Source organism: Nyctereutes procyonoides, unplaced genomic scaffold (assembly GCF_905146905.1).
Source record: "Nyctereutes procyonoides isolate TBG_1078 unplaced genomic scaffold, NYPRO_anot_genome, whole genome shotgun sequence".
Classification (NCBI taxonomy): domain Eukaryota; kingdom Metazoa; phylum Chordata; class Mammalia; order Carnivora; family Canidae; genus Nyctereutes; species Nyctereutes procyonoides.
The window spans coordinates 4,561,013-4,573,515 of record NW_026575047.1 but is presented as its reverse complement, the minus strand read 5'-3'; the positions used below and the strand labels follow the sequence as shown (position 1 = coordinate 4,573,515).

General features: G+C 52.5%; 1 protein-coding gene across 1 annotated transcript in view; it reads left to right on the top strand.

Annotated features, from left to right (window-relative positions):
- The first annotated feature begins 6,935 nt into the window (after window positions 1-6,935).
- ADGRA3 (adhesion G protein-coupled receptor A3) overlaps window positions 6,936-12,503 on the top strand; it is a 123,562-nt gene continuing 117,994 nt past the window's right edge. The window contains exon 1 of the mRNA XM_055326522.1: window positions 6,936-7,179. Within this exon, the coding sequence (XP_055182497.1) occupies window positions 6,941-7,179 (239 nt within the window). The 5' untranslated portion in view covers window positions 6,936-6,940. The remainder of the gene's footprint in view (window positions 7,180-12,503) is intronic.

The following is a 12,503-nucleotide window of genomic DNA, read 5'->3' as shown; positions in this document are numbered from 1 at the left end:
TCTGTTGTTTCATCTGTCATGTAATGTGTTTTCTGTGTTATTTTAAAATATTTAATTCTGCTATAAAAATAGGAAAAAAAGAAGGGGACTAGATGACACTAAGTAGAGGAGCAAATAGCTTATGACACATGGTAGACATTGGGAAAGAAAGTAGGGCACGCGTGTGCTAAACAGATAAAAATGATGGGACAAGTGAGAAAATGACCCACTACGCACCAAGTTTTTACAGCTCACTAAATACACATAAGGCATATGAGGCACTCAATATGCATTGGGTTGGAAATCGGCTCTCCATTCGTGATACTCAATCTGGCCCTATGAGTCCTCTGTCCAAGAAGCACAAATAAAAGCCATGGCCGCTTCTCAGGCAGGTGATGATCATGGTCAGCCACGATGGCCCCTGCATCTAGTAGAGCAAGTGAGATGTTGGCCCCCAGATACCTTCCGTCTGTTGGATCACCTTGCTCAAACCTCAGCTCTGGTCCTTGCAACCATATCAGCAGTGGGGAAGATTGACGTGTCTGAGTTGGAAGGGAGAGAGACAGAGATAGATGGACTCAGATAGTTCAAATGAACACCAGGTGGCCCAATGTGCAGGTGACGTGATCTTTCATCTACATTCCATCCTACGTGGGTTAGCCAACCTCACCTCTTTCCTCTGCTTCTCACCAGGCGCTTTACACAGATGCGATCAACTGGCCGATCTGAGTATCTTTATTTGAACGGTGAGCCCATCTTCTGTTCCGCAACCTCTGTGTAACCGGCTGGATCGTGCACTTGGAGGCTACTACTGCGTTGAGGTAATTCCCCATGTGGCACCGCGGGCCAATTCTTGCCTCATTTTTCCTCTTTACGTTTAGAACTAATGGTGATTACACGGGAGTGGGCAAACCATATACTGTTTCGGAAAGATATCTGGTCATCCAAAGAGAGCATTTAACTGTCACAGGGATACATTCCAGTAATAGTCTGGCTGCAGCAGACAAACAAAAAGAGAATTCATGGTTCGGCAGAATAAAATCATAGTGCTTAAGAGCTGGTTCTAGTTCAAACTCATTTTGAAAGATAAGATTTAGTGACCTGTCGAAGATCACTAATTCTAGTAACTAGTCAGTCTGAATGGGAGCCAATGCTGTCTAAAGAGGCTGGGGGGTTGTTTGAGATACCACTGCTGTTCCTATCTGGGTCCTGGGTAATGAGTGAGCATGCATTCTAGCGCATGCTACGTAACGACTAAAAATACGAACTACAGCTGTCACATTTAATAGATTAACACTAAATGGTGCAAAAACACACACAGAATGTTTGTTTACTAACAGGGTTTATAGAGGTGTCGCTGAGACATTTCGAGTGCTGAAAATTGCTCTTCTTTCCTGCTGCCAATTTAATCACGACATTACATGGTGCCCTTTGATTCTAGAAGACCGAACTTCCATCATTCTTCTCAAGTTAGTTGACTTTAGCTGGAAGTTCATGCCCAGTTATCGAAAATATTTAATTCATCAAGGCTTTTTCTCACCAGCTAATATCTGTGAAGGACTGTGCTGGATATTGGGAACTTAAAATGACCAAAATTTAAACTCTGTCAATCAACCAACACTTTGGACTTCCTTGCAACGTCCACTGTTCTAGGAACTAGAAAACCATAACAATGGGGTGTTAAACCAAAGAATAGGGATCCCTGGGTGGCGCAGCGGTTTAGCGCCTGCCTTTGGCCCAGGGCGCGATCCTGGAGACCCGGGATCGAGTCCCACGTCGGGCTCCCGGTGCATGGAGCCTGCTTCTCCCTCTGCCTGTGTCTCTGCCTCTCTCTCTCTCTCTCTCTGTGACTATCATAAATAAATAAAAAATTTAAAAAAATTAAAAATAAATAAATAAACCAGAGAATATGCATTACCAGTAAAAATGAGTCCACAGATCGATTGCCAGCTCAAGTAGGATGTCAGTGACCCAAATGGTGGTTTTTGTCCTTCCATTCATTCCTGTTATTTTTTTGAATTTTCCTTTAGGCTTTTTACCTGGTGGTCACAAAATAACCTGCTTCAGATCCAGATCTCCTGTCCCCACATTATCATCGACAAAGCAGGGCGGATGGGGGTGGTGGGAGAGATGTCCTCTTATAAGAGAAAATTTTCTATCTTGAGGCCTCTCTGCAGACTCCCCCTCAGACTGGCGTTGATGAGAAGAGCTTTCTGAGATATTGAAAGTATCCTATAGTTTGCGCCAAAGTATCCTATAGTGGGTCCAAAATGGTACCACCAGCCACGTATAGTTAGTGGGCACTTGGCTTGTTTACTGTGTTGAAAGGACTGAATTTTTAGTTTTATTTAATTGTAATTAATCTAGACTTAAATACTCACATAAAGCTAACGTCTATCGTGTTGCACAGTATAACTTTTGGTTCTTTTTGGCTAGAACGAGGTTGAGGCCACCCACGGTTGCAAAGGAGGCTGGGAAAATGATTAGCTTTTTCAGTCTTTAAGGGAGAAAAGGTTTGGCAATGGCTCTTTGGTAGGAGCAACAGCGTCTGCGATAAAAAGTAGATAAGAGTGTCATAGAGCTGGTGTTGTGGTGTGGGAGGCTAACAGCATAAAAATGTAAACAAATACATTTTAGAAGGTAGCTATCTTCAGGCTTGAACAAGCCATGTTATCTAGACTCAGTCCAGATGACTGGTCTAGATTTTCGAGTAACTTAATGGGGAGTGATTGGAGGTGGGAGTGATTTAAGAAGGCGGTTGGAAAAGCCTCTAGGAGCTCGTGGTAGAGAAAGAAGAAGACAAGCACGGAAATAAGTTATTAACAATCAACAAGGTGGCATATACGTGTATCACACCCATATTTATTATATTCCTACATACGTAGCTGTACCCTATCCCTAATAGGAGGGGCGATGCATTTGGAACGCTTCTCTGGTGTCTCCTACAAGCCTTACATAATACTGCAAGACGAGATTCATAGCATAGAAGCTTTGGAATGTGGTCCATCTACCCTCCTTAAAGCAACAGCTGGTGCAACGCAGCTTTCCTGGATGATGTGGACACAAATACGGTTAATGAGGGATTTCTCAAGGTGTTTCTATCGGATGTTCTAACGTGGGACAATCACAAACACGGTGAAAACTCTGAAAGGACCTATTAGGTCCTACAACTTCAAATGCTAGGATGTTCGCGATGCCTGAGGGGGTATCAGCAGTAGATGGACCTGTCTGGCAAGAGGCTGTCAGGGCTGGGGTAGCTTAATTAAAGCGAAGTTTCTGATGTCACTGAGGGTAAGCAGTCACCCAGAATCATCCTCTGAGGTTTTTCTAAGCGTGGAAAGGATGACGTGCCGCTTTTATGAATCCATACCGGTACAGAAATGATGATAAAGGAGGGTGGTATGATTCAAAGGATAGAGTGTTGAGAGATATGCTCTCGAAAGTTCTTTCTGTCTTTCAGATACCACTCTCTCGTGATCTCTAAGGAGTTTTATTTTTCAAAGATAGTATGAATTCTGTGCAAGAATGGCTGAAATTGCCTATATAATAAAACATTTCATCTCTTCCATGTTTCTTCTTGGATTCATGGTACCACCTGAGATTCTTTTTTTTTTTTTTTGATTCTTTTTCTTATAATTCTATGCTTTATATAACTTTTGTGACGGTAGTGAAGTAAAAAGAGGATATGTACCTAATTGGTGCTGGTACTGGTGGCACACAAATATCAAAACAGACACGCACAGTTTCAACTATAGGCTGAAATAGAACATGTGAAAATATGCACAGATTCTAAGTTCACATGACAATTTGTAGCCATGATGCTAATAACATGGCTATTGAAAACTTCCATTTTGCTTCTATTTTTTATAAAGAAAATGGATGATAATGACAATGATAGTTTTGCTAGTGGATAATAACTCTTTACATGAATTCAAGAGAAATCTGAGCAATTTTGCCTACTTAACACATTTATTTTTGCCTTCTAGCTGATTTACAGATTTATGTATTTATTTTTTTATTTTTAGTTAGGCTCCACGCCTAAGATGGTGCTTGAACTCCACAACCCTGAGATCAAGAGTCCCATGCTCTTCCGACTGAACCAGCCAGGCACCCCGGACTTATAGATTTAAAGCTACTTAATGGTAATGATGATCTCCCATTTTTTCTACCCATTAGTGTGGAGGTCTATGGTGTTCAATGAGGTAGCCATTGGGCCCCTTGGGCTTTTTAAACTCTAAATCAATTAAAATTAAATAAACCAGGGACGCCTGTGTGGCTCAGCGGTTGAGCATCTGCCTTTGGCTCAGGGCAGACCCCGGGGTCCTGGGGATCGAGTCCCACATCTAGTTCCCCACAGGAAGCCTGCTTCTCCCTCTGCCTGTGTCTCTGCCTCTCTCTGTGTGTCTCTTCATGAATAAATAAATAAAATCTTTAAAAACTAAATTAAACTGAAAAATTATCTTACCTCACACTGGCTACCTATCAAGTGTTAAACAGCCACCTGTGGCTGCCATATTGGACAACACAGACCTAGAATATTTCTATCAGAGAAGGTGCCATTAGCAATGGTTACTGTTGGGTTTATGTAGTTGAATCTCAAAAAATGTTGGTCAAAGGAAGTGCTATTTAAATATTAATGCAAGCGGGTACGTTAAATGGAGATCATCTGTTTACTATTGAGAAAATTCTAATCATAGATTCCTGGGAATTGGTCCCTTTGACCAACTCTGCCAAGGCCTCAGGCCCACACAAGAAAGACTCTGCACTGCGCTCTGCGTTTTAGAGGGCACCATTTTAGCTCCCCTCTGCAAGAGGTAACATTCTCCAGGGCCAAGGGCTGTGTTCCCCAGGAGCTCCTGTCCCTTTCCTGCTTCTTGCCCTTATCCAATTTACCCAGGACGCAAGAATTCACTGATCAAAGACTCCTGGGGTGCCTGGGTGGCTCAGTGGGTTATGCATCGGACTCTTGGTTTCCGCTCAGGTCATGATCTCAGGGGTCATGAGAGAGACCCCTGGTTCCTTCAGCAGAGTCCCCATCAAGATCCTTTCCCTTTGCTCCTCCTGTACTTGCCAGCCCTGTGGGCAGGAGAGCTCTCTCTCAGATAAATGCATTAATTAAAAAAGAAAAAAAATCCCCAGGGTATTTCCAGGTCCTGAGCAGGTCTCTTTCCAGAATCGTCCTCCCAAGGGAAGAGCAGACCACTGCTGTGTGCACTGCTAGGCCGAAGGTGACCATCTGAGGGCCTGGATAGAGGGTGGTTGGGGGGGTGGGGGGGTGCTCAGGTTGCATACTTGGGTAGAAAGCCCCTCCTGCTGAGGAACAGAGCTGGCCCAGGAAGCAACGCGGCTGGGAGCAAGCGGGAAGGCTGAGCACTGGGGTCTGGCCCTTTCCTGCCCGCTGGGTTTCAGGGTGGAGCTGCAAGGGCTCTATAGACACACTTGGACTTGGTGTGTGTGTGTGTGTGTGTGATTAAGGTGTGCTTCTCGAGGTAAGACAACAGAATAGGTTTTGTTAGCTTGGAGTATTTCTTGTATTTAAAGGTAGAGTATGTCAGCCCTGGTCTTGCAAACATTGGCGGGGGGGGGGGGGGGCGGTTGGAGCCCTGCATAGAAGAGAGCGGATTCAGCTGCGGTTCTTGGCCCGTCTGGCCATTATCACTGCTCTAACTGGTCACAACTCCGGTATGTGCGGATGTCAGGGGAACGGTTCTTTCAAAGGGCTGCTGGTCCAGCGCCCCCCCCCCCCCGCCCGCCCATGCATCCTTCCCAGGGAGCCCAGCTGGAGTTGCTGAAGGCTCCTGAGAGTCCAGGTTCCAGGAAGGGGGGGGGGGGCTGTGCGTTGCTCGGGTGCATGTGGGACAAATGAAACTACGGTGTTCCAAGAGAAGGCGGAGATCGCTGGGGGGGGGGGGCTGCGGTGCACCCCGTGAAAGTTTGATTCAAAAGCAGGTGGTGTGCAGGAGCAAGCACGGCGGTGTATCAGGAGGTCGGCAGGGGCATCCATTCCCTGACGATGCTGGGGGCGGTGACGGAGAGGGCAGACCACAGGCTGACCTGAGAGCAGCCCCTGGGGGCAGGATGTGGGGTGGGGAGGTGCAGCCCGGCTGGGGCCGTCTCCCCGTCCCGTCCGTCTCCCGGTAAATTCCCTCCCGCTCTTCTCAGTGCGGCCCCCGGGGCGGGGCGCACGGGGCGGCTTTGTCCGCGGGCGGCGGACGGATGCGAGGGAGGGCGGACACCGTGGCTGGAGTTTGCAGTAGAAGTTTCTTCCGCGCTCGGCGCCGGCTCCCGGGCTCCGGCGGGGCGCTCCAGGACTCCCGCGCGGGCGGGGGCGGGGGCCGGGGCCGGGGGCGGGCGAGCTGCGCCGCGGGCCGAGGGGGCGGGGCGGTGGGCGGGGCGGTGGCGGCGGCGGCGGGGAGGGGGCGTGGCGAGGGGCCCGGGGCGGCGGGAGGGGGGAGGCGGGGAGGAGGGGCGTGGCGGCGCCGAGGGGCGTGGGCGTGGCCGGGGGCGTGGCCAGGGGCGTGGCGAGGGCCCGTGGCGGCGGGGAGGGGCGGGCGGCACCGAGGGGCGTGGCTACAGAGGGCGATGGGCGTGGCGAGGGGGCGTGGCGAGGGCCCGTGGCGGCGGGGAGGAGGGGCGGGCGGCACCTAGGGGCGTGGCTACAAGGGCGAGGGGCGTGGCGGGGGGCGTGGCGGGAGGCGGGAGGCGCCGCCGCGGGCAGCGGCCAGGGGAGGCGGCGCCGGCGGAGGACGAGGAGGCGGCGCTCCCGCGGGGCCCGAGAGCGGCCGTGACCCCGCGGCTCCCCCAGGCCGAGCGCGGCCGCGGCGGACAAAGGAGCATGCTGGCGCCGAGGAGGGCCCGTCCTGCGGCCGCCCCGAGGCCCCGGGCGCCGCCGGCCCCGCGCCGCGCCCCCGCCCCCGCCCGCCCGAGCGCCCGCCCGGCCCGCTAGGCCCCGGCCCGCAGCATGGAGCCGCCCGGGCGCCGGCGGGGCCGCCCGCTGCCGCTGCCGCTCGCGCTGCTGGCGCTGCTGGCGCTGCCGGGAGGAGGCGGCGGGGCCGCGGCGCTGCCCCCGGGCTGCAAGCACGACGGGCGGCCGCGGGGGGCGGGCAGGGCGGGCGCCGCCGAGGGCAAGGTGGTGTGCAGCAGCCTGGAGCTGGCGCAGGTCCTGCCCCCCGACACGCTGCCCAACCGCACGGTCACCCTGTGAGTAGCGCTCGCGCCGGGCCCTCCCGGGCGCCCCCTCGGAGCGGGGTCCCCGGGCCGCGCTTTGTGCGCTGGCTCCGCTGCGGGGCTCGGCGTCCGCGCGGGCCGGCCGCCCCGGGGCCACGTGAGGATGCCAGGGACGCCAGACCCGCGACGCGGCTCCCGGTCCGCGCCTGGGCTCCCCGAGCGCCGGCCCCGCCCCGCCGGGCCCCCACCTGCGAGCCCCCACCTGCGGCTCCCCACCTGGGGCTCCCCACCAGCGGGCCCCCCACCTGCGGGCCTCCCCCTGCGGGAGCCCCACCTGCGGGCCCCCACCTGCGGCTCCCCACCAGCGGGCCCCCCACCTGCGGGCCCCCACCTGCGGCCCCCCACCTGCCGGAGCCCCATCTGCGAGCCCCCCACCTGCGGGCCCCCATCTGCGAGCCCCCCACCTGCGGGCCCCCCACCTGCGGACCCTCACCTGCGGGCCCCCCACCTGCAGTCCCCCACCTGCGGTCCCCCACCCTCCGGGCCTCCCACCTGCAATCCCCCACCTGCGGGCCCCCACCTGCAGTGCGCACGACGGGTGGCGGAGCGCTCGGACCGCCCGCGCCCGCAGCTGCCGGGCCCCTGGGCTCTCCCGGCCTTTTGCTCCCTGCGAAAGCACCTTTTAACCTGGGGTTGATGCTAAGGGCGAGAGACAGGTGAGCCGTGCACCCTCCCGCCCGGGTTTCGTGCGTTTGTGCGCTCCTGTTCGAAAGCCCGAGAACTTTGGGATTGAAAACGGGGCTTGTGGATAAGCCTTCCAGCTCGCGGGGCTGCGTGGTTGCGTTTCCCACCTAGAAGGAAGCGTTTTTGGGCTCGTAACTGCCATTCGTGCCCGGATTCGCGCCCCGTGTCGCCAGCCGGGCCGATGAGTCGGTTTGGTAAAGTTTGTTTCCGATGGGTCTTTCGTCGAACTGCGATAGGAGCCCCTCGGCCCCTCTGGGTTCTTCTGGCTGGAAAGTTTCCTAAAGAAGAATCGAGGCTGGGGAGCAGGGTGACCTCGGAGAAGCTTAAAACGTGGTTTTTAATGTGACCCCAGTTAAGCAGGATGTATGGGAAGGGGAGGATAAATCTCATTACACCCTCGTTCTCCTCTTTCCTTTTTTTTTTTTTTTTTTTTGAATTAAGGTTCTGAACACAGGAAAACTGTGTTTCTGTCTTTGGAGAAATGAAAAGGGGTCAGATAGTTCTTGTTTGACTCCTCTACTGACGCTTGACCATTTGGTAGTGGCAGCAGCTGTATTTATTTATTTCGTAGCCGGATTCTTTGAAGTGGAAATTTTGGGGTATGGGACCTTTAATTACAGTCTCGAGTCAAAAAGAGAAGAGCCCTGTGTTGGAGGGATCCCTTTATAACTTTGCGGAAATTAGTCATCATGCATTTGGGTTCAGCGGCGCTCCAGCTGATTCAAGTTTAGGTCGAGTTTTGTTTTGTTTTGTTTTGTTTTTTTTCAGAATGTCAACAGTTTCAGCTGTATTCAATCAGCTATCTGTGAATTGGTTTTGCTTTGCAGATTTTTAGGTGGTGGCATAGAAAATCCCTCTTGAGCGTATTATCAGACTATTTGTCAGTGAACTTTTCACGAACTGATTAAAATATAGGTGCCTTTGGAAAGTCACGATAATCCAATATTTCTTGCCACCTGAAACCTCTCCAGAGGAAAATGAAATTAATAGAATTTAATGAATGGGAAGGACCTATCGGCGATTTAAGGATCAGCTGATGTTCTGGATTCAGTTGGGTCAGGATAATTTGGACCTGGTAGAGGGTCTTCTGGACCAGCCCCTTCATTTTACTAGGGAATAAATCAGAGTCTAAGCGCGCTTAAGTGACCCAAGTTCCCAAAGAGATTGAGCGGCAGGTCCATGGCCCTGCTGTCCTGTGTGCAGTTCAGATGCTTTCTCATCTTTCCCCCTGGCCTTCCTCTTTCTTAGTTGTGTGTGTGTGTGTGTGTGTGTGTGTGTGTGTGTGTGTGTGTGTGTGTGTGTGTAGCGTTTCCTAGGTAGCAGGCAGCACTGAGGTTTAGACTAGGTCTTAGTTTCCTCGGAGTGTGGCAAATTACCACACACTTGGTGGCATAAAACAAGAAATTTCTTTTCCAACAGCCCTGGAGGCAGCCCTGGAAGTCACGGGGTCATCAGAGCCGCGCTTTCTCCAAAGGGTCTTTCAGCTTCTGACATGACTTGGACTGTGGCATCCCAGTGCCAGGCTCTGCCTCTGTCTTAAGGTGGCTTCTTTCCCGTGAGTCTGTGTTTCAAATATTGTCCTTCCTCTAACAAGGTCACCGGTCACTGACTTTAGGGTCGACCCTAAGCCCAGGATGATCTCATCTAAGGACGTTTAACTTAATTACATCTGCAGAGACCCTATTTCCAAGAGAGGTCACTTTCAGAGGCACCAGGGGTGAGAACGTTGGGCCTCTCTTGGGGGCATACTCTTCAACTCACTGTAGAATATAAATAAAAACTTGGTCTTTCTTCAGGAATTACAAGTTTTGGGAGAGAAATATTCATGAATTCAGAACAATATGGTAAATGCTCTAATATTGGGGTGGACGTGTAGCAAAAGAAACTGAGGTGGGCAAGCCAAGGCCCCTTGGGACATAGTCGTCAGGATCCAGGATCTGAGGATCCTGAGCCAATTCGAGGAGGATGAGATGGGGAACTGTGTACGACTTAGGGGATGGGAGGGGAGACCCGCCTCCCCATCCCTCCTACCCCCAGGTGTGCCCACAGGCTTCCAGAGGGCAGTGGTGCTGGCTGTGCTGGGCTGTGCAGTTGACGTTGCTAAGATCTCAAGGGCAAGTGTCCGCTGCCTGGAGTGGTCAGAGAGGAGCCTGTAAGGGCCAGGTCAAGGACAGGAAGTCTCTCTGGTTTTAATTTTAATCCCTTGGGTGTGGCCGTGTTCAGCTGAGCTGGGATGTGGCTGCTGCAAAGAAAATGAATGGGACAGAATTTTTCTTTTTCCTTTTTTTTTTTTTTTTAAATAATGGAAAATAAGGTCTTTTCTACCTAGTGGATGAACTGGACGTCAGCATAGCCAAGAGCTCGGACCCTTCAGCTACCGTAGGGAACAAACAACACTTACTTTCTTATTTAGCTGTGTTTGTGGAGAGGCCCCGGAGAAATCCTCAGCTTGACCACACTGGTTTCCTATATCATGTAGTCTTTGGTATTAAAGAATTAAATTCTTTAATTCCTGCCCCCCCTTTTTTTATACCCAGATTGAATGAAAATTTGACTTTTCAGTGTTTTTGTTCGAAATATAAATTAGTCTTGTGTTTTGAAGTACAGCTCGATATTTTAAGTGTTAAAAATTATGAGGACTTCAGTGATACAAAGTTTTACAAATTTAGCCTTGCTTTTCAGAAGTGTGTGAGGGTTCCCCTCACCCCCCATGATGCTGCACAGTGATTCTAGGTAAAGGATTTTTTTTTTTTTTTTAAGAAATTTACGATATGTCCAATACTTTAGGGGCAAAGTACAGGTTTTTCTCAGACTGTTCCACACAAAGTAAAGTGTGGGTTTTGGTTTTTTACTTTTTAAAAAGTGATACTCTTTTTTTTTTTTCCCCCCCATCGGAGACCTGATCATCAGTCCTCAGCCAGTGCATGCACCCGGCTCAGTGTCAGGTAGACAAAAGGGAATGCTCGATTGTTTAGAAACCTACACCTAGTTGGAAGGAAGGTTTTGCACAAAGGCAGCATTTAGGGAACAACTGCAGAATGTCTGTAATTAAGCCCTAAATCCTGTGCTGCCGCCTGTTTAAATGCTTTAGGAAGCCTGCAGAGTTGAGGTCGGTGGGAGCTGCGTGTTTCCCGGAGGGGTTCGGCCGTGAGCACGCCCGAGGGACAGGAAGGCCGGGCCGAGCGCGGGCGTGCGGGGATCCGGGGCTGCGGTAGCGGTGCGGGCCAGCGTGCGGGCGCAGGGCTGCGCGGGCGGCCGGTGGTGACCCCGACCGGGCTTTCATGACCCAGGTGTGGTGGGGGTCAGCTCGGGAGCTGGCGCCGCGGGGACACGCGGGAGGACGGGTCCTCGGAGCCACGCGTGTGCAGCGCCCTGGGAGGAGCGGGCGCCCCGCTTGGGAGATGCGGAGGCCGGAGGTGGGGGGGGGGGAGGGGGGGAGGTGCGGAGGGCTGGAGGTGCTGGGAGGTGGGAGGTGCTGAGGGTGGAGGTGCTGAGGGTGGAGGTGCGGAGGGTGGGAGGTGCTGAGGGTGGGAGATGCGGAGGGTGGGAGATGCGGAGGCTGGAGATGGGGGGAGGCAGGGAGTAGGGGGCGGTGGGGGGAGCAAGCGCAGGTGCAGGTTGTGCAGGCACTGTGGGGCACTGTGCACACTGTGGGGCGCTGTGCACACTGTGGGGCGCTGTGCATACTGTAGGGGCGCTGTGCATATTGTAGGGGTGCTGTGCACACTAGGCGCTGTGCACACTGTGGAGCACTATGCATACTGTAGGCACTGTGCATAGTGTAGGGGCGCTGTGCATACTGTGGGGCATTGTGCATAGTGTAGGGGCTCTGCACACTGTGGTATACTGTGTATACTGTAGGAGCACTGTGCATACTGTGGGGTGCTATGCATACTGTAGGGGCACTGTGCATATTGTAGGGGTGCTATGCATACTGTGGGGTACTGTGCATATTGTAGGGGTGCTATGCATACTGTGGGGTGCTGTGCATAGTGTAGGGGTGCTGTGCATACTATAGGCACTGTGCATACTGTGGGGCACTGGATAGTGTAGGGGCTCTGTGCATACTGTGGGGCACTGTGCATACTGTAGGAGCACTATGCATACTGTGGGCCACTGTGCATACTGTAGGGGCACTGTGCATATTGAAGGAGTGCTGAGCACACTGGGTTGCTGTGCATATTGTAGAGGCACTATGCATACTGTAGGCGCTGTGCATACTGTAGGAGCGCTGTGAATACTGTGGGGCGCTGTGCATACTGTAGGGGTGCTGTGCATATTATAGGGGTGCTGTGCACATTGTAGAGGCGCTGTGCATACTGTGGGGCACTGAGCATACTGTAGGCACTGTGCTTATGGTGGGGCACTGCACACACTGTAGGTGCTGTGCAACTGGGGCGCTGTGCATTCTGTGGGGCACTGCATACTGTGGAGTGCTGTGCATACCCTGGGGTGCTGTGCATACTGTAGGCACTATGCTCAGTGCTAAGAGTGTTCAGGGATAAAAATAAGACCAGATTTTTTTCATCTGAGGATCGGTCCTATGGACAAAGTCTCTGCCTAATGCAACGTTCTCGCACGGTCCCCCCAGTAGAGTTTGGGCCGGGTTCCCT